Here is a 24,354-nt window from a genome sequence, read left to right on the forward strand (position 1 = left end):
CCACCAGATCCACTTCTTCTTCTTCTTCTCAACTACTTTTTCACCGCAGTCTTGACTTATTGTCTCACGTGGGAACGCCAATGTAGGTCACGTACAGTGACAGAAATCCGTCCCGAGCGCCAGACGCCGCACCGCTGCAGACGTTTCCCACGTCTTGCAGTGGGAATGGAGATCGAGCGGCTCTCGGCTTCCTTTCTTCTCACTAACCAAGTCTGCAAAGGGATGCCGAAGTTGATTCCTCCACCCTGAACGCTTCCTCTCAGGGATGGCGTTAAAGTCTTGCACTCCCTCCTCTCCGCTCTCATCCGTTCTTTTAAAATGCTACAGTTCGGCATACGTTCTCATTGTCTTTTCTCTTCTCTTTGTCTTGTTTTTGCTTCCTCAGGGTATCAAGACGACGGGCGCCGTCGGGGGCCACGTCCGGATGCCCGTGGTCATCACGCAGTCCATCAGGACGCCAGGTAGGCCGTCTGCAGGGGCCGCCGACCCGCTCGCGTGCGGACGCTCGTCGTCCATGTTTTCATTTCAGGGCTCCTTCTTCTTCTTCTCGTTTCGCGTCTCATGCCGCGCTCACAACTGCAAATTTGTGTGCGATGCGTTTACTCGCGTCTAACCATTTGTGGTTATTCACGCTTATTGACAGCGGACGACATAACCGCCGTTTCTACCTTGTGCGTGTTGCAGAAGTCCCACATAGCCCCCGGGGGAAACTAAACGCCGTCTTGTCTGGGTTCACAACATCATCCCGAGGCGATCGGGGGAACTCGCCGTGTCTAGCTGGTTCACTGCCGCCGGAGGAACTCAAAACGAACAGATTCAGCTGTGATTTAACGGCAATAAACGGACAAAAAGGGATGCCGAAATGTTATCAGTGGAGCCCGTATCTACGCCATCTAGGCGTAGATACAACAGCCTCAATATTGTTCTTAGACATTGATGCCCATAGTTTCGTAGTGCCCAACTACGGATATCATTTTTTTTCTTGCCTGATTCCACAGCAGCAGTAGGATGTCCATGATGACAGGAGGAGCACCGTCACCCGACTTCAAACTCCCGCAAATGAGTCAAATTTGGCTTTTTCCCCGCGTCGCTTCAATTCACGTCAATTCACGTATTTCCATTGACTTGTAACGTACTCGTCCACGCTCGCTTCAAGTCGAGACGGCACGCCCCCGCGTCTGTTTCTGGCCTGCAACTTTTTTCTTTCTTTATTTATATTTATTTCAAACTCGACCTTCTGGTGGAATGAAGAGCCGGCGAAATGGGTCGAACAAAGGAAGCCATTAGTGAAACCTTCACAGCTCTCTCAGTAGACTGTAAGATGTGTAAACAGACAGGAGAGAACAGGTGCTTTCTTCCTCCTCTTCCTCCTCCTCCTCCTCCTCCTCCTGTCTGGTTATGAAGCCTTCTCAAACATTTGCGCTGCCGCTGCTTACTCACACTGATTCACAAACACTCTTCCCAACAGAAGCCCCGCAAATATCGCCCCAGCACCAGCCGGGCGTAACGCTCCCCAAAGAGGAGCCGTGTGCTCTCAGGTGGTGTGTGTGTGTGTGTGTACCTATTTTTGTGCGCGTGCGTGCGTGCTCGGAGGTGCATACAAATTTGATCTACCCCCCCCTCCCTCCTCCCTTCCCTGCGATCGCCTGCAGTGGAAGATCTGTAGGTTGTTTTATGCCCATAAATTGGAATGCGGGGATAGTTTCTAAAAATACTTTCGCCGTGCCTCTCGGCGAGGAACATGCCTGTTAAAAATCAAGTTTAAATTCACTCTGGCAGTCCTTGTGCCTCTCCGGAAAAGAAGAAGAGAGAGAGGGAAAAAAAAAGCAGAAAAAAAAAAAGCTTGTGTCTCGGAGCGCGATGCGTTTGAGGAGTGTAAGGAGAGCCCGGTGAGGCGCAGTGGTATTGACAGAGCGACGCTCGTCCGCGCTGACCCGGGGAGGGCGACGGTACCGCCGCCCTCCCTCCTCTCCAACACCGCCCCCCCCTTACCCTCCATCTACCCCTGCGAGGATGACAGAGACGCACTTGAAGGTAGTCGTTAGACGGGGAAGATGTTTGACGCAGATGGAAGGGGACATTTCAATGATAACATTACTCCTTCCCCTGTTTTGTTTTGTGTTTTCTTCTCTGTCCCCACCTCTCCCTCCCTCTCCTCCCCTCCTCCCTTCCTAACAGGCACAATGGGGAAGGGAGGCCTCATCCAAGCGGGCAGGAGTCCCGTGGGCCCGGCTGCCGTTCAGATCTCTGGGAATCAGAAAAACAAGCTCAACGACCCCGGAGGAGGTTCTTTCAGGTACGGCTCTCCGACTGCTGTTCCGGGCAGCCGCCACACGGGGGCAGCATTTCACTAAGATGCACACACCCCCACCACCACCACCACCACCACCACCACCACCACCATACCCCTGCATGTGACTACAGGCTACACTCTCAGCTAAGGACTCCCAGTGTTTAGCCCAGTTGCCTGCACTGGCCATCTCTCTCTCTCTCTCTCTTTCTCTCTCTCTCTCTCCCCCCGTGCGCCCGCCACATAGCAACACACCAGCCAGCCAATAGATCGACCCCTCGCGGATCGCCCTCTCCTCGTGTCGGTGTCACACAACCCGTCCTCGAACAGGATCGCAGAACGAGCCGCGGCTTCATATTTATGTTTGATTTTTTTTGGGGGGGGATTTTTTTTTTTTTTTTTTTAGGAACGAGGTAATTGCGTCCAGATGGTCGGGAGTTCTTCTGGATGCGGTTCTGAGAAAGAATACCTCTCGGTTAAGTCAAACATACGGCATTTTAGCCCGCAGCGCCGCTCTCTCCCGTCTCCACCGCTTCAGCTGGGCTTTTGTCTCAAAACATAAAAGGTTCATCGCCCACATGCTGGCCTCTGTGGTTCATGTTCTGCGCGAGGTCTTTGCGTGTGCGTGTGTGTGTGTGTGTGTGTGTGTGCAGCATATGCGTGCTGGCGTGTGTTTGCATATACGCCTCTCTTGTTTGCTCGTGTTTGTGTCCCTGCTTGGATGCACATGAACATATGTGTATATCCCTAAAGATCTGAGAGCATTGTTTACGTGTCCAATGTGTGTTTGCGTGTGCTGACAGGAGCAAGGTTTCAGGGTTGGCCTGGCGTGACCCGGGGGATTGGGTGGGGGTGTGTGTGAGGGTGGGAGGGTGGGGTGGCAGAGGAGTCTGGGTCACGCCGGCCAACGGGTTCGCGGGTAATGGCCGCCGTCTCCCGAAGGGGAAAAGGCTGCCGCCCCCCGAGGCCCTGATTGATAAACCAATAAATCTTTGGCTGCGTTGGTAATTAAGCTGTCAGGCTCGCTTGTTACTGTCGACCTCTCTCTTTCCCCCGCGGTGATCACAGCCCCCCCTTCCTCTTCCACGCACACACACACACACAGGCGCGCCGGTTTCGACATAAGCCCAATAACGCACAGCACCACTGTCACGGAAGAGGCACGCCGCTGACATTTCGCAGCGTATTTTCCCTTTTATCCAGGTCACGTGACGGTCGGCCTGCTCTGCACTTATGTGTGGGAGACAAGCCGAGTCCCACGCTCGTCCACCGCGACGCTCTAACCGCCCCAAAAAATAAATCCCTTGAAATTTGACTTCATCGTCATCTCTCATTTTGTTTTCTGCTCGTTTGGCTCTCTTTCGGCAGCCTCTCTGAGCCACACAAACACATTTTTACTGTCATCTTCAATCTCCAGCTCGAGCCCGCAAACTTCACATTACACGGCGAAGAGGCCCGCCTACACTTTTCTGTGAATCACGATGTCGAAAAATATCAGTTTCTACTGAGTTTTCCTCTCTCAAATGCGCAGGTGTGAACCGTTTATGGAACTTTGTTTCCTTCCTGCTTCCAAAATTCGTCAAAAGCTAAACGTAAAAGATGAGCAAAATTGTCATAAAATGACATAAAAATTCCCGTCCTGCCTGGCCGGTCAGCCGGCATCCACCAGCCTCTCGTCCCACCAGGCTCGCACCACGTCTGTGTGTGAGTGTGTGTGTGTGTGTGTGTGTGTGTGTGCGGCTGTCACTCCGAGCCACCGGGGTCCCGGCGGGCCAGCTGTAGCACAAACACACACATGTATACACACACTGCGGGGCTTGTGGGGTTTTCCAGTGCAGCCCCAGCCTTCTGTGTAAGTGCTTGTGTGGCACTGTGTGTGTTCGTGCGTGTGTGTGTGGTAGTTTACAGTACAGAGTGAAAGCAGCTGTCTCTGTGCCCCCCCCCCTTCATCTCTCTGTAAACACTCAACATCCGCTGTAATCACAGGCGAGCCAGCCGAGGCCCTCAGCCCTCTGCCAACCCTCCGAGCTCAACCCCCCCCCCCCCCCCCCCCCGAATCTCAACCCCGTTCCCTACGCCGTGGACATCAAGACGCTCGCGTGCGTCCACAAACACTTGAGTAGCTGCACGGGGAAAAACCACGCACAAAAAACACACACAGCACTTTTTTTTTTTGACTTTCTCCCTTGTCCAGCAAAGCAAATTCATTCAGCTTTTGTGGTTGCATCCTTTGTTGCTCTCTAAATTGCGATGTTAGGCAAAAAAAGAAAAAATACAACTCAAATTGGACTCAATTAGACCTCAAAAGTGACCTCCCAGGTGAGCTGGTTGACGCAGAGGCTTGGAAGCACAGCAGCCACAGGGTCAGCTCGTGTTAGGAGGGTCAACGGGGCGCTTCAACAATGGGGAAAGTCTGGAACATGTGTTTATCGGCGGGCCACATCCAAAGCGAACGTACTTTGCCCCACGTCTCCGTCGAAGCGTCTAAAACACGGCCGGCCAGCCGGGATGACGGCGGGCAGCTCCGGCGCGGGCGGTCCACTGAATTACAAGCCGCCTGTTAAACACCGAGCCGCTTCGTGCTGCTGCCGGGTTTTATTGGCCCCTCTCGGGCCTTCGTCACCACCCATCGGGTCATCAGCCGCCTCGTGGAGAGCTTCTTTTCCCAGTGGTCCCGTGTCTCAGGGCGCCGAGCCTGCCCGGCCTGGGTGTTAGTCACAGGGATCAATCAGGCCCCCCCCCCACCACCACCACCACCCCTGTGGATAAAGGCCCCTGTGGATAAAGGCCCCTGTGCCCAGGCGGTGGGGGGTTGCTCTGCCTCTATTGATGCTGTGATGGTGCATGCAACCCCCCGTATGTCCATCCATCCACACGCTCGAGCACGCGCAACCTCTAAATAGGGATCCTCTCCCCACCTATGGCGTGTGTGTGTGTGTGTGTGTGTGTGTCCCCTCCTTCCGCTCCACACATTTGCTTGATATGGAAAAGCGACATGCATATGGATGTCTTCGCGCGGGCCCGGCGGCTCCCGGTCCCCGAGCCGGCCCAGAACCAATAACTGAAGAGGCCGCTCCCTGAGCTCTCGCGGTAGAAGCTAATTGCGTCTCTGCTTTGTTAGCGGCGAGCCTTTCGCTGATTCGCGCTCGCCTTATTTGGACTGTCAGGCCCTGTTTCCTGACACGCCGGTCGAGAGAAAAACACCCATCAGCTCCGACCGTCGCCGTGCTCTCGGACTGAATGTTCCCGCGCCGTGCTGAAACCGCCCCGCCCCGCGTTGCCCCTCATGTTCTTTTGTTATGTATAATATAATATAGTCAATGTAGATTTTTGTGCATTAAATAAATTCACACTTCTAACTCGCCGGGTGGAATTGAATGGAAAAAGAGGACGACTTCTGCGGCTCATTCCTCTATTTCATCAGAGCTGTTAGTGTTTGAACATCAGACCATTAGAGGTTGCAAAGTTATAAATTCACTTTTATGTATTTTTTTTTCACGAATGGTTTACATAAACTTATTCGCTAAATAGGCTAATGCCATGCATCGCAACTGGTACAGTATTACCTAAGCCAGTTTGCAGGAATTGCACTTGTTAACACAGTTAATAGTGTTTTTAGAGTGCGTGAAACCAATTATGCAAAGTTTTATTTAAGTAAAAAAGTGGAAATTTGTTTGTTTATATATATATATATATATATATATATATATATATATATATATATATATATATATATATATATATATACTTCTGATATCCATTCACAACCCTGAGGTTAATAATCTACCAGAAACATTTTTATAACAATTTTAATTTTTTCAAATGATTAGTATATAAGATATAAGATTCATGCATAAGGCCTTCAACCTATTTTACGTGAACAATCTAATCGAACCTGTTGTGTTGCCGTCAGCCTCACAACTCCAGCTGCCTTGCTCAGCTTCCTCCAGCAGATTCAAGCTGCAGATCATTCTCATCGTTTGCCCGCCAATGTGTTTCTTTTCTTCTTCTTTTTGTCACCGTTTCTGAACATGTGATAAATACCTGATGTGGCCATCAACCCGACCGGCACGTTTAACCAGACCGCGCGTATGGTTTGGAGCGGTGGCGTGGAGCGGAGCGGCGTTTCCTCCTAACCAGACTGAGCATGGCCTCGGGCGTGTTCCTTTTCAGGACAGGCCGAGTTATCCGCGAGGACGCGATGAAGAAGGGGTGCACGGACAGGGTATAATCCTGCGTATCCCTGCCTGTGTCGTTATGTAGATCCTCTCCGTGAGGGCGTAATTAGACCGGAGCAGGGGATGAGGAGGAGGAGGAGGAGAGAGAGAGAGGGAGAGAGAGAGAGAGAGAGAGAGAGGGCAGAAGGTAGAGGTGTGCAGGGCTCAGGGAGATGCTCTAATCGTCTTTGTCAACCTCCTGCCGTGGTGTCAAGTTTCATATCTGCTCTCCGCGGCCGTCACCCAGGGAGCGGGAGGGCGTCGCGGGGTGGAGTTTGGCCCGGCGGGCACGTGCCCACGCTCGGGCACAGACACACACACACACACACACACACACACACACGCAAAGCGCAGCAACGCACGCAATCGAGCTCTGCCGCGACCGACAGCGGTGGCAATCAGACGCAAATGACTGTGGAGGTGAGCCAGGGAGTGAGCGGTTCGGGGGCACGCTCTCTCGGTGTGTGTTCTGCGGTTCTACGTTCCCTTCCGTCAGAGCCACTTAGAGGATCCGCTGCTCGCTCCGGGCCAGTCCTGTAAGCACAACACGTCACCGCTCGGCTTGATTCAGGCCAGGAATCGCAACCATTACCTGCCAAGTGCTGTAATTGTATGGGGGAGAAGGAGGGAGGGGAGGAGGTGTGTGTGTGTGTGTGTGTGTGTGATTTGCCTCGACGACAACTCCCAAAGAGAGTCGCAGCCTTTTGAAGGATGCGAGGGGGGCCTCCTCCACGTCCCCGCTAATGCGAGAGAACACGTAAACGCTGTGAAATCAGGCTTCATGCCTGTGAGAGATGACCAGCGCATCAAAGAGAAGCGGGGAAGCGAAGCCGGTGTGTGCAAATAGAGTTTGTTGACATTAGCGCACGGCCAGATTCATCACGGCTCGGTGCCAATCCTCAGGAGCATCCTTAGCTTTCGCGCAAACGCTCTTCATCTCCCCGCCTCACAGAGCGCCCGACACAAATAGACCCCGCGATGGGATTTCTGTGCCATTAAGACCAGCACGCAGCCCTCTGTAACAAAACCAATGCGTGTTGTCAGCCAAGGAAAATACTTGTGAATAAAAGCAGGAGCGTATGTTGATACCGTCAAGACATGAATACTGATATTTGGGTGGGTGTTGTGTGTTTACGAGGCACTCGGGCTGAGTTACCCTTTCTTACATTTTGTCATGACCATTTCCCCTGCACTACAGCCCCAAAGCCGGTTTCTCCCCACAGCGAAGGGCGTAGACGGGAGGAGGCGGCGCAGACGGGCCGACCAGTAGGGGTCACTAATGCTGCGACGAGGACAAGATCCCTAAAGACAGCTCCCCAAAGGGGCCTCTCCCCAAAGCGCCCAAAATCAGTGTGCTCGCCCTGAAATACGTCATTCCAATTCTCTGTTGTGGTGTGTCTTCTGCACCAAGATGTGTGGAAACCGTAAAATCAAACTAGAACCGGGTAGAAGACTTTAAATTGCCAGGTGGTTGTCGTTAGTACGTCCCAATCTCAGGAAGACAAAAACAAAACAGCAAAAGATTCTGAAAGGAGGGACCAGGATTCAGGACTCATTCTTGCAACATTTTTATATAGATGCATCCTGTGCAAAGCGCCGTCCAATACTATCATGATTGGTTTAAACAAATGATAATATGTCTGAATATATCACACTATAATTTTCTTCATGTAGTTCTGTTCCATTGCTGTGTCTTGAAAATGAAAGCAACTGGTTTAAACCACAAAAACAGAACAGGACGAGAACGTTGAGCGGTTTTCCGCGGTCATTTGACTGGTGCGCGTGAAAACGGTGGTTGTTGTTAGTTGTTCTCGCGACGGCACATGTTGGTGGTTCATAGGCCGATAGGTGGCTTGTTAGACCGATTTTGAATTTGTTTACCGTTGTAGCATTAAAGGAAGGTGGAATTAGCAAGTTAGCTAACTTGCCAGCCGTCTGCTAGTTGATCTGCTAGCTTGTTAATTCCCTCATGCTTTAATGCTACACTGGTTACAGTGAATGAGACTAAACAAAGCTGTCACTCATCAGTTGATAGCGAAGTGCTTTCCTATGCTGTGACGAGAGTCTGTCTGCAGCTTTGAGGTGTTAAATGTTACTATTTTACTCGACTAGCTTCGTAACGTCACAACTTCACTGCTAGTCGTTGCTGCTAAACCTCTGACGTCAGAGTCCACAACCTGCTGTGGTTCAGTTTAGTTTATGTGGACAGAATTATCTAAAAAATTTACCACAAATGTCCACTAGGACTCAAGAAAAAACAACCTGATACGAATTTAGTGGTCAAAGGTCACCGCGATGGTGACAATTTCACACGACATGTCCGATCGGCAAGTCGACAGTGGCAATATCGCCGAGAGGATTCGGCTGGCTTGTGTGTATCCTGCTAACCGACCATCTCTCACGTTGCAGGGACGATGACGACATCAACGACGTGGCCTCCATGGCCGGGGTGAACCTGAACGAGGAGAGCGCCAGAATCCTCGCCACCAACTCTGAGCTCGTGGGGACGCACATCCGCTCGTGCAAAGACGAAGCCTTTCTCCACCCGGGCCTGCTCCACCGGCGGATTCTGGAAACCGGTGAGACTCGCCGACCTTTTTCTTTTTAACTCTTGAACGTCTGAAGCCGCGGTTAGAGGAGAGGAGGCGAGCAGCAAAAACAACCTCCGCTCCAAAGCTGGAAATCCAGGCGGTGCAGCAGTGATGAAATCACCAACTGTTGTCTTTTTGCGTGAGGAACATGTTGTTTCTGTATTTATAGTGTCATCACTAAAGACAGTTTTTGATTTTTCTCTCCTTCAGCGGTTCAGTCTGAGCCTTTTCTTGTTTGGCCTCGGCTTAAATTTGATACACTTAACAATTCTTTCACCTCCTTTAATGAATTCTTCAGTGGCTGTCTGAACTCACTGGACCCCAGGCACACACATAAATACTTTATGGGTTTGTCTTTTGAAGGCTGGCTGTCAGATTGTCCTCTGGACTAAAGGAACAGAGTTTAGAGGAATAAGACTTGGCAGTGGGATTTTGATTCTTTCTCTCTCCCCGTAGTGGATCTTGACACTCTTGAAGGCGGACGGCGTTGCGCGTGCTAATCGATACAGGCGGAGATGGTTTTGGTTGGTTTGCACCATCGCACCACAGTGATAGTGTCTTCATTACCTCTTTTCCTTTTTTGTTGTTGTTTTGTCGCTACCAGGCAGACATTCGTTCTTGCACGGAAAAAAACACTTTAGGCGAAACCTGTGAAAACGTATAATGAGCGTGATACTTCGAGTCAAAGTGGAGCCTAGCATCTCGCTCCCGTGCATCGGATCAAAAAACACCCGGCATAATTCCACGTGACAGGGCGGTCTGCCGCCCTCGTCTTGTTTTATCTCAATTAAAGTATCCGTGGTGGAGCAACGGAGCGCCGCAGGTCATGTTTCCTTACGTGGAATCGTGGCGTGGTTGTTATCCTGTCACCTTTGGGGCCGAAGGGTTGTTTAAAAATATATATCTTTCCTCCGGTGGCTGGGGATGGGGGGGGGACACGCAGCATGATACAGGGGCAGGAGGCTCAGGCGCCCCCTGCTGGGGAAGTGGCACTTGTGCAGCTTTGTTGTGTCAGTGATTGGCCTCTCTGCGCTCTCAGCTGACAGCAGTCCGAGGGAGGCTCCCCGGGCCTGCCAGCTCCGCTCAATCAGAAGAGCCCGGGCTGCACCGCTCTCCTCCTGTACGCCAGCATCAAGGTCCACTCCGCTCTGCCTCTCCATTTACTTCATCAGTGGTCGCCCCTGCAAAAAAGACGGGGTCCAAGCATCTTTTTGTGTGTTTTTAAATGAGTGGAGACCCCGTTTTTTCTTTCTACCCTTTATGGCTCATGTCCTCTCCCAACTCCTCCTCTTCTCTCTCCAGAAACCTCTCCCTCTCCCTCCTCATATCTCTTCAGGCTGGTCCTTGAGCTGGGCATGGAGGGAGGGGGGTGTTTCTGAAGCTGCAAAGAAGATCTCCACCCCTCCCCAGATCAGGAACCAGAACACAAGCACAGCAGGAGCGCGCTAGAAAAGCTCCTCAAAGTAATGATAGTCCACTGATACTTTTGAGGAGCCCACACACACACTCTCACACACACACACACACACACACACACACACATGCATGGGCTTATTGCATAAACTTACACTTGAAGACAGAAACAAGAAGACGGATGTGCCATTTAAACTCATGTGTTCTCGGGAAACATGAAAAATGTAAAAACAAACCGATTAGCATTTTGTATGTGGATTATTAATTCGGTATAGTTCTCAAATATATCTTGATAGCACAATCCAACTACGGGAGAGAGAGGATGCATTAACAGAACAACTGGTTGACTCTAATGTGAAGCTTTGTGTTAACAAGCTTTAATTCCTTCAACTTGAACATGATTCACTTTCAAAACACAGGAAGTGCCTCATGCCGCGCTCGCGTCGTGTCAGTTTTACCGTGACGTGCATGGGGGAGGAGGGGAGTAGGGGGGAAACAGCGGTCAACACAAACATGTGTTGACTCTAATTGTAAGACATGAGCTACAAAACCTCTCGGCGTCAGAAATACTGTGTTTAACACAGAAACACATTTTTTAGTGGTCATTTGACTCGTACTAAAGGAAAAATGGTGATTGTTGTGAGTTGTTGTGGTGAAATTCATGGCGGTGTGGTGGTGGTGGTGGGGGGGGGGGGGGTGTTGTCGCAGCTCTGGAGTCAGGCGGCTGGCTAGTTAGCTCTTCAAAGAGCTCGTGCAGGCAGTCTCCTGGCCACCAGCCCGCTGTTCGGCTCATTTTCTGCTACCAATGTAGCATGGCGGGATTAGCAAACGTAGCTAACTAGCCAGCTGTCCACTGTTTAGCTCGCTAGCTTGCTAAAGTTGTGAAATGAACTGCTTGTTATGTTCGTTCCCGCCAAAACTTCACTGCTTGAGCTTATTTGAGAGTAAATCATTGGAACTGAATAATATAATTGCTGTTGGTTCAACGTTGGGCGAGTTAGAAATGGGTCCGAAATCTACTCGCCTCTACTTGTCAAATTTTACTTGCACCTTTACAAATTGATGTAGTTATTTGATAGAAATCAGATACCGACAAAGATCAGAGATAATTGTCATGTTTTATCTTTATCTAAATCATATTATCTGGTCCTTTAAAACTTCAGAAAAATGTCTAATTTGCCATAGATTTACTGGCCGAATTAGCCGAATTGTTGAGTCCAGCTCTTTGAATATATTTGGTCTATATTTGGTCTCTTTGTTCATTGTAATGTGGCATTTTCTGTGCTACATCTACAGTTAGATTATATTAGTATGACCAAGAAGTGGAACTTCAACACACTAGGACTAAACTTTCCCGTCTTTACTGCCCCGACTGCTTTAGTTCAGAAAATAAATCAGTTAATGCGAACACAAAATGTAAATGTAGAGCAGCAAAAGTCTTAAATGTTGCAAAGGTGTCAGGAAAGAAGTTTGTTGCTCATTATTTTGTCAAAAAGGGGACTGGAGGAGGAGACTGATGTCAGGGTCCTTAAAGGAGATCAAACCTCCGGTTCCTTGGTCACGATGTGAAATTCACTCCAGATCACAAAACGCTGCACTTACATTTCACCACATTTTACCCCCCCGAGCCTCACGGAGTCATTTGTCAGGTGTGTTCATCAGCTCTGTTTGTGTGTTTGTAAATCTTCGCTCCGCTGTGCCATTTGTTCGCTGTATGTTTGTGGCAAAAGCCGTGCTCGTATGACAACTTGCCATTTGTTGATGGAGCCGTCCTCGCGGCCTCTTGACTCCTGATGTGCAGGGAAAAGGATTTCAGGCTGCGTTCGTCCCCACCAGCACACTCAGGCGTGTCAGCTGGCATCTCGGGGGGGTTTTATGAGTCCGTGGGCAGAGGAGAGAAGGAATAGTTTGCAGGTATTATAGATCCAAACTCGTGCAGTCGGGTCACTCGTGTTCACCGCCAGCTCCTTTTTTTTCAGCGGGACCCTTGTTGCTATGGATACCATTCAGTTCTATACTTTATAAATATTCACGTTTGCAGGCCCGCGTGCAGATTGTGTCTCTCCGTCGGATTTTGCGATGCCGTCTGTTGTGTTGAAAGTGACGAGCAGACAGCTGCAGTAGTGTTATCTAACAAGAGAGCGTGACACACAATGCGGGAAAATACACACACACAAGATTCATGATTAAGCTTATAATAATAATTATAATAATAATTTCAGCTTGTATAGCAGTTTTCTAGGTACGCAAAGAGACAATGACATTCATAACAGACCAAAAATGGGAAGACAAAGCAAACAAACATATAAGTTATACGTTATTGATTTGTTTTACTTGATATGTCTTACCGATAACCCTGAAATAAGTCTTACCTTAACTCATTTGTCACCAAAGACGACAACAACAGGCTCATAGAGACAACAACAGACAAGGTTCAAAGTGCACAACAGACAAAAAAAGAACAAACGCCAGAACATGCCAAAAGAAACAAGACATGACCGACTCAGAAAGATGCTGAATCTAAAGTGCATGCGTGCAGGTAGCGGATGGGCGTGTGGTTTCCATGTGTTGTTGTGTGTCTGTGTACACAGACGTGTATCTTTGTGTCTTCATATTTCTTTCAAGAAAAAACCACCGACCCCTTTTTTTCTGGAAGTAAAACTGAAGGATTTTTTTTGTGTAAAGGCTGAAGAAAGAAGAGTTTCTGAAAGTGTTACCAAGTGATCGTATTAGCTGATGTAACTCCTTTAACAGGTACTTGGTCATAAACCACAGTATTGGGATTTCTATGTATTTTTACCTGAATATACAAGAGACATTCTCGCTACATTACACGTTGGTGACCTTCTGTCTTTTTTAACCGAGCGCCACCATCAGGTAAAAAACACATTCCCAAACTCATTGAGATGCATCTTCTGGGAACCGTGGATATCTGCACCGAATCTCATGACATCTAATAATTGCTTGAGATTTGATCGTTCGGTCTGAAACACGAGTGGCGGACGGACCCAGAGCCACTGAGTTTGCATGGATAAAAAAAGAAATTGCACATATTTCCACCCGACTAAAAACGCTACAATCACAGCTTCATGTTATTCCTGTTATCTTTTCAGTCTCGTAGAAATCAAACACACATATCAAAGCTTTATGGTTCATTAGTCTGTTTCTAGGCCCCTGTTTTTTTTTTCTAGGTGAATAATAGCGACTTGTTTCAGTACAAGTTCAAGAATGTGTTTTTTGCGGCTCTCTGGCTAAGTCTTTTAAACTTTCTCTGAAATATTAATGTCCCCGAAAGATCTTATTTTTCAGCCCATTAGTGTTTTGCGTTGACCCCGTGACATCGCCACATGTGTTGGCCCTGTAATTACAAGGCTAACAGGGCTCCCTCCATCCTCTTTCAAAGCTCCAGCGGATGAGGAGTATATGTATTGTTGGGCTGATTTAAATAATTGGTGTGGTTTACTTAAAAAGGGTGCCAGAGAGAAAATTATGGTAATGGAATAATTTAAAAGGAAGTTGGAAACAGATAGTAACCCCACCAAAGTCTGTCCTCCTCTCTTTTGTTATGACTTCAGATGAGTTTTGCTCCAAGGAAACTAAATTATCCTCCTCCTGCGAAATAGAGATGGTCAATGTCGTTTACACACTCGAAGGAGCTCAGCTAGTAAAGCCACTCTGGAGTTTTGCACTAAGACTGTGAAACAAATTGACTTTTCTGTGTGATGAGTCCTATTTCTGGGAGTTAATTGCACGTACTAATCCAGACAGTTTATCCGTGCGGATGTGTGTGTGTGTGTGTACAGTAGATGTATATGAGCGTGGAAGATGAAAGCTGCAATCTTCTGTTGCTTTGTTTTTATGGGATGGTGTGTGTGTGTGCATGTGTGTGTGTGTGCGCTGGTAGCGAAAACAATTACCTTCTACCTGCTTAGCTGTTGTTTTTCTCGAAATGGCGAGCCGTGGAAGCGAGTGTAGTGATGATAAAAACAAATCAGTTTCAAACCTGTTTATCCCTTTCGTAAATTAAATGAATAAAAGGCCGCGTTATAAAACTCCCGGATGGTAAAAGTGGAGGATCAGACGGATGAGGTTTTAATTACGAGAATCAAAAGTCCCGACTGTCCCTTTTGGGATGGACTGATCGCCGGGGTCGGGTCCAAGACCTCCGGTTCCTATCGGACCGAAACACAACGCAGATTTCGGTACCTGTGCCAATTTAAATACTTTTTTTTAACGATACTAAAAGGTAGCATAGCCTCATATTCCAAAAACGGATGTGTTACGACCGTGGTCGAGCCAGCTTCTCATATGTATAGTTTGAAGTTCAAAAGTTTGAAGCTGTAGTTTGAAGTCAAGTGTTTTGTATGTTTTTATGTACATTATACTCTAAACAGTTAATATATTGTTCAAATTGAAGAAAAAAAAAATGCCTCGGCAATAAAAAAGTACCGGTTCAGGCACCGTTTAGCACCGGTATCGTTTTAAAAGTATCGGTTTAGCGCGATACCCATTCCTCCTGATCACAGACGTTTCGTCTTGTCCCTAATGTGTGTTTGTGTGTGTGTTTGTGTGTGTGTGTGTGTCCTTCCCAGCCAAGAAGTTCGGCGTCACGGAGGTCCCCATGGAGGCGGTGACGTTCATCTCACACGCCGCGCAGTCACGACTTCGAACCGTGGTAGAAAAGGTTTCCACCATCGCGCAGCACCGGCTGGACTCCTGTAAGGTGGGAACAACGCACACACACACACACACACACACTTACACACACACACGCGCAGGCTGCATTCACAGAAACTGTCATTTTACCTCGCCGAACACACAAAATTGCCGGTGCACACTGACTGTGGATAAGGTTGTGTTCAATGTTTGTGGCAACATCAGCATCCAGATCACTCACTGGAAATAAACTTTTATCGGGACATTCAAACACACACACACACTCACACACACTCTTAAACACACAATATGAATACGAGCGCCCAACATTCCCACACAGATACGGAGCGCCATGCACACAAAACGCGCTTTCATCTGTCTGAAGCGTAAACTCAAAGTGCAAGAGCACCACTAACATAAACACATAAAAGTTAATATGAGACGCCTTTTTTTTTTACCTTTTAAGTTGATAAACAAGAGAGCTCAGACTTCTCAGTCAGTCAGCCGAAATTTGAGGTACAGAAGAACTTCCAAGCGCTCGTCCTGGGTACTTTTCTCGTTTCTGGTGACTTTGTCTCCCGTAGCCCTTGAATGCAGCAGTACAACCGCATTTAATTGGTGTACATTAAAGCGAAGATAACCCATCTCGACTGCTAGCCTGAATCTCGGCGTTGTTGGGAGAACAGTGGGGGAAAAACTTTGAAAATGTGTGTGTGTGTTTTTTTTTTCTGACACCGTGAAGGGAGGAAGAAGAGGAGGGAGGAAGAGCAGCGCTACAGCTGTCCCCATCTTGTTTGGCGCTTCTTCCTCTTCTTCTTCCGTTCGTTCTTTTTTCCCTTTTTTGTGGTTTAGTAAATGAGGTGTGTGAGAGAGTGTGTGTGAGAGAGAGAGACACACACACACACACACACACACACGCTGTGAAGCTACTCTGTTGACATCAGCGGAAAAAAAAAGAAAAAAGGAAAGAAAAAGGGGAAAAAGACCAAAAGACGAAGCGGCCTTAAAAGAGCAGCCGGGCTTCGGTGGCGTCGGCAGGAGCTACGGCAAGAGTGCAGGCTCAGCGCTGCAACAAAGAGGAGCGGGAGAAGGAGTGTGTGTGTGTGTGTGTGTGTGTGTGTGTGAGGGGGGGTCCTCTGATGTGTCTTTGTGCTCTGTGCCACCCAGCTCCTCTCATCCACACACACACACAGATAGAAGAGAGGAATATAGAAAGCTGCATAGGTGACAAACACAGACATGGGAAATAAGCAATTATCCTATTAACTTTTGATGACCTACAAAAGTTTTTTTTTATATATATATTTCTTTTTTATCCACTCCTGCCTTTCCTTTTCCCAAGTGGGAGGGTGATGGCGCCATATGCAAAGAGTATTCATTGTCTTTAAATAGACAATAAGTTTGTGTGTGTGTGTGTGTGTGTGTGTTTGATGCGAGGGGAGTCAATGTCAACACCCACACAAAGTGTTTCAGTAAAGAAAAAAGCTCTTTCAATGTTTTTTTTACAGCAGCAACTAATTGCAAACTTCAAGTAAACCACCTCACCTTCGCTAAATTTGCCCGCCATTTTTCGTAGCCTCCTCTGGGATTGCGTGTTTTTTTCACGGTCTGGCACCTGGTCGCGATGTTTTTTGGCCAGAAGCGTCCGAAACCGCGAGATAAGAAGAAGAAGAGAGAATCCAAGGAGATGCAGCCACTTCTCGAGGGTCAGAAGGATGATAGAGAGCTTCTTTTTGTATTTTAATGAGTTCATACAGAGTTAATTTCGGAAAAAACAGTCTGACTTTAAGTTGACTGAAATATGTATATACTCTAATTTTAAGAAACATGCATTGTGCAACTTCTTTTCGCCAATTAGCTCCATAACTCGTACCGTGTTTCCACATATTGTCACTGTGCAATAAGTGCTGAAAGTTTCTTTTCGACAGAAAGTTCATCAGCAACATTATTTTCTTCTCCTCCAAGCTTAAACAGCCGGTTCAGCCGCTTCTTGATTATCGTGATTTACGGCTTTTCTCTGTTCTGAATGATGTTTAAGTCGAGTATCTGAGGACAAAAGAAGTCATGTGGAGAAGCCGCGTCGGGCCGCGCCACATTGTTAAACGAGGAAATCAAACAGAGCAATGAGATATAGATCATGAATAATCATTCGTGGGAGCGTATTGTTAATCTACTGTTTCTGTGCGATGGCTTAAAAAATGCTGTCAGACCCCGTTTTTAATGTAGGACAGTCATCGCCGTGCTGCTGCTGCTGGCCGCGTACGGAGTCGGCTGTTTGGTTGAGAGAACATGAAACTCTGAATATCCCGTCATTGATGTCAGATCCTACGACCGCACTGCTGGAAATCATTATTCTGTTAATCTAGTCCCACTTTCTGAGGTAATCCATCGCGTACCGATGGACCGAGGGCGGCCCCGAGGTTCTGACGCCAAGCGGCCGCTGAGCACGACCCCGTACTTGTTTATTTTCTATACGTTTTTGTTTCTTTTTCGTCAAAATGTTCTCTCCATCCCCTCGTCAGGACGACGAGTGCTACGAGCAGTCGGCAGACGTTCGCTCGCAGCTGCGCTTCTTCGAGCAGCTGGAGAGGATGGAGAAGACGAGGAAGGACGAGCAGGAGAGGGAGATCCTGTTGAAGGCGGCCAAAGTAAGTTGTTGTCACCTCCTCCATCCTCCGGTGTGTGTGTGTGTGTGTGTGTGTTTGAGTCCCCATGCCACAGTGTGTTTTCTGTGTACTGCTGTGTGCGTGTGTGAAGCTCTGACAGATGAATTAGAGTGTGACACCAGTGGATGAAGTGACCTCCCTGCGTCCTCCCAGGCTCCCGGCCTCAGGGCTCCTCTGTCCCGGCTCTTCCTCACCGGACACAGCACACACACACACACACACACACATACACACACACCCATGTACAGGCAGCACAACACCCCCTCTATCACGAGCCCTGACAGCTCAGGTGAAACAGAGCATCAGTTTAAAAGAGTCAGGAGGGGCCAGCATGTTTTTTTGTTGTTTTTTCAAACCCCCCCTGTTCGTACACAACTGCCTGGTTGCCCTGAATCTCCGGTGTCATGTCGGCTTCTTTTTGTTCTTTTTTTTTTAACCAGGAAACTTGCACACACAAAAAAAAGCACAGCTACAAAACTGCATTAGTGATCGCGAACAGAGACAGTTGCTTCATGAGCTCATAATGCATAATTGTTGATACAACTCCATTGAAAAATATAATACAAAACAATACAGAATTTGAGCTTTGGCTTCGCCACATGTTGCACAAGAGGCTTCAAACACAATCCTGAGTTCGGCGTTGTCTCCTCGGCAGCCAGCGGTCCAACAGTTCCCAGTTGCTAAAACCTCCATCGCTGCCAAAGCAGAGAGTAACGCAAGCCACCTGGACCAGAGCTCAGGGTCCAGGTCCAGCATTAATCGGCGCACGCGTCGCATCTCAGCGCTCGGCGTCTCTGGTCTGGTCCTTCAGGAAGGACCTTTTGGAAACCAAGTGCACCAAGCGCGCATTCTCGGACACGAAAATAATAATCATATTCTGATTCTTTAAGTCCTAATCTTTCCAAAAATGTGTCTTATTAGTATGTGGGACAAACAGTTCTGTTTTAAAAACTATGGAGCTCTCAAGGAGTCTTTTTTGATGCACTCATGCTGGATGTTTATAGTTGGGATCAAAATATCTTTTTTTGCAGATCTTTTTCTTTGCTGAAGAAATACATGCAGTTAACACAAAGTATTGGTGTTAACGAGGGGTTTCTACAACGACTTAGACACAGGAGGAAAAGGTCTGGAGACAAAATTGGAGGTTAAACGACCTTTTGGCCCTTTGGAAAACAACACTACCGATTGTGTCTCGTGACACAATTTAAACACACAATGAGCTGCACTCACTCTGCTCCAAGGTATTTCAAACTCTTCTCATTTCCAACAGCGCCGTTGCATTCGTTACCCGTCACACTGTTCATGTGTTTATCAGTGGAAGAAGTCTCCACATCTATACAGATCACCACTGACCCAAAAAAAAAAAAAAAAAAAAAGAGCGAGCGGATCTTTTGCAAATGAAAATGGCCGGCGGTGCAACATTAGCAGAAAGCTAGGTTAATTTAATTAATTTTGAATGGAGCAAATGTCCCACAGTAAAGATTCTCATTGCGGCACACCTCAGCGTCTTAATTGCATTATTACGCTCCGGTCTCCGCCACGCAGGATATTAGAAAATCCTCCGGTTGATGAACGCCGGACCACCAAACCTCACGACCTGTCTGTGGGGAGGAAAAAAAGAAGAAGACGAACGATTAAAATTGTTTAAAAAAGACAGCGTTTCAGCAGGACGGCGTCCTGAGGGAATGAAGAGCGGCGCCCTCCTTCAGGTGGAGCTCCGCTGCGAGCGCTCCTCTTCATTAAGCGCTTTATTTGGGAACTTCTGCCGATTTTGGCCTCGTTCCCGTGTGAAGGGCTCGGCCCGCCGGGCTTTCTGCGATGAGCGAGGAGAGTTTGACTTCACCTCTGAGCCGTGTGTCTGTGGCTCCTTGGGTTTTGTTTTTTGTTTTTTTGGCACCCGTTGCCGTGGCGTTTTGAATCTGAGCAGAAGTTTAGAGAGCAATTTTTTTAATTTTTTTTTTTTTTAGATTGTGCAAAAATATTTCCAACCAAGACACTAGTGTTTATTTTATTCCTACTATTTAATCTTAATCGAATTTATTCGGTATATATGTGCATTTGTCTTGTTTTTTGTTTATGTTTTATGTGCCTCTGGTGTTTTATAGATATACATCTTCAATGAAATAGTTTTGTGAATTAGTTTTGTGTTATTGAAAATGTATTTTCAGGCCAGGGACAGCAGATGAAAATTAGCTTCTCTGGCTAACTCTGGCTCACTTACAGTCGTACTGTTGACAAATAAATAAAACAAACGTTTTTAAAAATGTTATTATTAAAAAAAAAAAATCATAAATATGTATTTTTTTCCTTTCCTCGATTATTGTGTGGACACAGATATATTTATCAGAATTATTTCATGGAAACAGGGAAAATTCATATCCTCTCTTTTCATGTTTTTTGTCAATGTTTTATTATTCTTACTCACAATGATAACTGTACAACCAGAGATGTCTTTTTCAGAACATTTTGTCCTTTAAAAGTCTTTAAAAAGACAAAAAAGAGGCTTTTTTATTCACACTCTCCATTGATTACCCGTCTGAATACAGAGGAAGAAATCATCACTGAATTTGTCGTAAAACCTTAAAACTAAAGGATGTTTTTCTTCACTTTTCTTCTCTCTGCTCTCCTTTTAAAAACTAAACACAATACCGATGTACAAACAGCTCGCTTTGGACTATCGGCTTCTTGGTGAACATAAACGTCTCTCAGTGAATTAAAAGCGAGCGAGAGAACCTCGATGATGAGGAGAACCTCGATGATGAGGAGGAGAACCTCGATGATGATGAGAAGAACGTCGATGATGAGGAGGAGAACCTCAATGATGAGGAGGAGAACCTCGATGATGAGAAGGAGAACCTTGATGATGATGAGAAGAACCTTGAGGATGATGAGGAGAACCTCGATGATGAGGAGAAGAACCTCAATGATGAGGAGGAGAACGTCGATGATGATGAGAAGAATGTCGATGATGAGGAGGAGAACCTCAATGATGAGGAGGAGAACCTTGATGAGGAGGAGGAGAACCTTGATGATGAGGAGGAGAACCTCTGTGATGATGATGAGGAGAACCTCTGTGATGATGAGGAGGAGAACCTCGATGATGAGGAGGAGAACCTCGATGATGAGAAGGAGAACCTTGATGATGATGAGAAGAACCTTGATGATGATGAGGAGAACCTCGATGATGAGGAGAAGAACCTCGATGAGGAGGAGGAGAACCTCGATGATGAGAAGGAGAACCTCGATGATGATGAGGAGAACCTTCGATGATGAGGAGGAGAACCTCGATGATGATGAGGAGAACCTCGATGATGAGGAGAACCTTCGATGATGAGGAGAACCTCATTGATGATGAGGAGAACCTCATTGATGATGAGGAGAACCTCGATGATGATGAACAGGAGATCCTCGATGATGAGGAGAACCTTGATGATGAGGAGGAGGAGAACCTCGATGATGATGAGGAGAACCTTCGATGATGAGGAGAACCTTCAATGATGAGGAGAACCTCTATGATGAAGAGGAGAACCTTGATGATGAGGAGGAGAACCTTGATGATGAGGAGGAGAACCTCGATGAGGAGGAGAACCTTGATGATGAGGAGGAGAACCTCGATGATGAGGAGGAGAACCTCGATGATGAAGAGGAGAACCTCGATGATGAAGAGGAGAACAGTGACTATTACGCGAGGATCGCTGGGGATACAAGTTTCACCCATTTGGGAGAATTTATTGACAGAATATTAACTTTCCACACACAACCGCACAGCTGAAAGAAACAAGTAGTACACCGCTCCGGGGGCTTTTTTAAAATATGTTTTATTTTTTGAATCGCCTCGGCAACGAAGTGGAAAAAGCAGACAAAACTTGTCAAAACGACTCGTGGAATGTGATTGGTCGCGTACTGTAAAAACGCTGTATTGGAGGTTTTTTCTCTTTCTCCCCCCCCCCCCCCTCCCTGAACGTCAGCGTCCACCTCCACCCTCCTCTCCTCTCTCCTGTAAGCGAGTGTGGAAACCAGAGCAGCTGACGGAGGAGATGTGAAGCGCTGCCCTTTGTAAACAGTCCATCTGCCCCCTCCTCCTCCTTCCTCCTCCTCCTTCCTCCTCCTCCCTCCTCCTCCCTCTGCCTCCCTCCCTCCTCCCGCCCTCCTGCCCGAGCGCACGCTAATTTGACCCCCTGAACAAGAAGCCCTGCTGAAATAATCCCCTCCTCCTCCTCCTCCTCCTCCTCCTCCTCCTCCTCCTCACAACAAGCCCTCCCCTCCACTCTGCGCTCCGTCCACTTAGAATATGACTCAAGTCTTTGGGGGAGGCTCCGGCCCGACCGGAGGGCAAACGCATTAGTCTCAGTTGCGATACCGACCAGTACGTGAACCGCCTGATATATTTAAAGCCAATTAGCAGGAGGGCTGTGAGGGGTTGGGGGTGGAGAGGGTGGAGGAGGGGGGAGGGGAGGGGGCACTTATGGTCTGCAGAGCGAACTGTAAAATATATCTAATTAATATCGCTTTTTGAAAATGTGCCAGTGGATAAATACATATCTATATATGCACCTAGCTTATAAACGCTTGTTTGTGGACCTGACCTAAATGACACAGATTATATCCGGACCCCCCCTCACCACCACCACCACCACCACCACCACCACCACCACCACCACCCGCCTCCACGGAGATGACCTCAGTTAGCGTGCAGTACCGCGCTCGGCCACAGCGCGGTGGTCAGCCGTACGCTGCAGCCGCGCGGTGAAGGATTCCCAGGGACGAGCACGTTCGCCCAGATCTCGCCTGCTGATTAAAATAGAAGTGCTGTGTTGTTACGCCAGGGACACACACACACACACACACACACACACACACACGCACGCTGTCACTGATACTCACTAACATCCTTTGCCCTATGTGTGTATGTGTGTATGTGTGTGTGTGTGAGTGTGCTGGCTCCTGCAGAATTTTTAATAACCTCTTTTGATTAGAGTCCCCCTCCAGCGGCTTATTTAGGGATGGATTTGGAGCGGGGTTTAAAGGCCATCGCCCCCCCCCCCCGCCCCCCCTCCCCTCCCCCGAGGGAGGGAAGGCGCTCCATTGCACTTCTGTGAATTCAAATACGATGTCCTTGACACCTCTGTATCCTGTCCCCGATTTGCACTATTTTTTGCCGCAGCAGCAGCAACAGATGTGCGGGCGGAGGAAAAGGGGGATTGTGGGCTCCTTTTTTGTTAAAAGCAGCTGTTAACCTCTGTCTCCCCCCCCCCACTCTCCCACCCCCACCTCTCTCTCTCTCTTTCTTTTACTTCTGCAGAGTCGCTCCAGGCAAGAGGACCCAGAGCAAGCTCGGCTGAAACAGAAAGCCAAGGAGGTAAGCTGCCGCGGAGATCGTTACCCTTCGACGTTCCCACCGCACACACCCCCCGACTCCCGGCGTACATACACCGCTCACGCATCGCCACATACGTGACGCCATTTAAAGTCGGACTTCATCATAGTTTGAGCAATCATTCGCGCCGTTCGAGGCCCTCCATTTCTTTTTCTTCGTCCCGGCTCGGCCTCTTTCTTCATCTCTTGAGCCGGTCCAGGTGATACATTTCTCATCTTAATCCTGTTTTTGTTCAACATATTTGTCACCGTTGCTAAAAACAAAACTCTTCGTATCTTGCTCTACTGAAAACCAGTTCTTTCACGTCTCTTCGGAGGAGGTGGGAGTCACATTTGCGACGTCAACTCAGCGAGGCCATACAGAACTAAAGTGGAGGAGTTTTTCAGATCCTCGCTCTGCACATCAGCTCTCACCGCCTCAAAAGGAACAAAAAAGGGCTGTTCCCCGTCTTCAAGTCGGCGGCCGAGGCAGAAAAAACAGTGTTTTACGAAGTGGTGCGTCCTCCATACGCGGTGGAATTCCCAGCGGACCCCCCCCCCTCGCAAAGTAGACCGCTCTCCCTTTCCCTTTTCTTATTTTTCCTCCCCGTGGTTGGTTAATGTTGTTTACGCAGTCGTTCTGTCACAGCGGAAGTTTGCGTTTTCCTTCTTCTTCCCGCCTTTGTTTTTACTCCGGAGTGACTTCGCTGGGTGCTCTCGGTCCTCGGCGTGCCGACGAAGATCAAGAGGATTGTCTTGAGCTTCCGTGGAGCAGCGCGAGGATGAAACATTCACCTGTTGTTGTTGTTGTTGTTGTTGATGTGGAACTTAAGGACGTGGTTTCTTTCAAAGTTACTCTTTAAAAAAAAAAGAAAAAAAGATGCTTTTTATTCATCCGGGTAAAGTTTACCGAGCACGTATGCACTTTTTTCTCACGAACACACTTCTACAATTCCCCCACCTGACGGTGCAGCCACTGTCAGTTTATGGCGGCTATTCATTCTGCAAATGCCTTGCTCAAGGGCAACTCAATATTGTTGTTTGAAGTAACACGTTTTTAAGGGATTTTTTTTTCCAGCTCAGTCTGCTGTGTTGAACTCATGAACTTTGAGTGACAAGTGGACCTTCTCTCACCTCTGGCTACCTGGCGGCGCGCCCATTCCCCC

The 24,354-nt window shown here is 47.9% G+C and overlaps 1 protein-coding gene across 2 annotated transcripts in view; it reads left to right on the plus strand.

Annotated features, from left to right (window-relative positions):
• The window catches only part of LOC137785263 (transcription initiation factor TFIID subunit 4-like), a 76,931-nt gene that overhangs the window by 15,510 nt on the left and 37,067 nt on the right, over positions 1-24,354 (plus strand). For both annotated transcript variants that reach the window (XR_011077469.1, XM_068576407.1), the window contains exons 7-12: positions 386-461; positions 2,179-2,296; positions 8,917-9,086; positions 15,104-15,234; positions 17,690-17,815; positions 23,136-23,192. Coding sequence is in view for 1 of the 2 variants with exons in the window: in XM_068576407.1 (XP_068432508.1) it covers positions 386-461; positions 2,179-2,296; positions 8,917-9,086; positions 15,104-15,234; positions 17,690-17,815; positions 23,136-23,192 (678 nt within the window). In the remaining variant the exon portion in view is untranslated. The remainder of the gene's footprint in view (positions 1-385; positions 462-2,178; positions 2,297-8,916; positions 9,087-15,103; positions 15,235-17,689; positions 17,816-23,135; positions 23,193-24,354) is intronic.

Source organism: Clinocottus analis, unplaced genomic scaffold, assembly GCF_023055335.1.
Source record: "Clinocottus analis isolate CAN_PGR_092001 unplaced genomic scaffold, fCliAna1.0.p SCAF_1, whole genome shotgun sequence".
NCBI lineage: Eukaryota > Metazoa > Chordata > Actinopteri > Perciformes > Cottidae > Clinocottus > Clinocottus analis.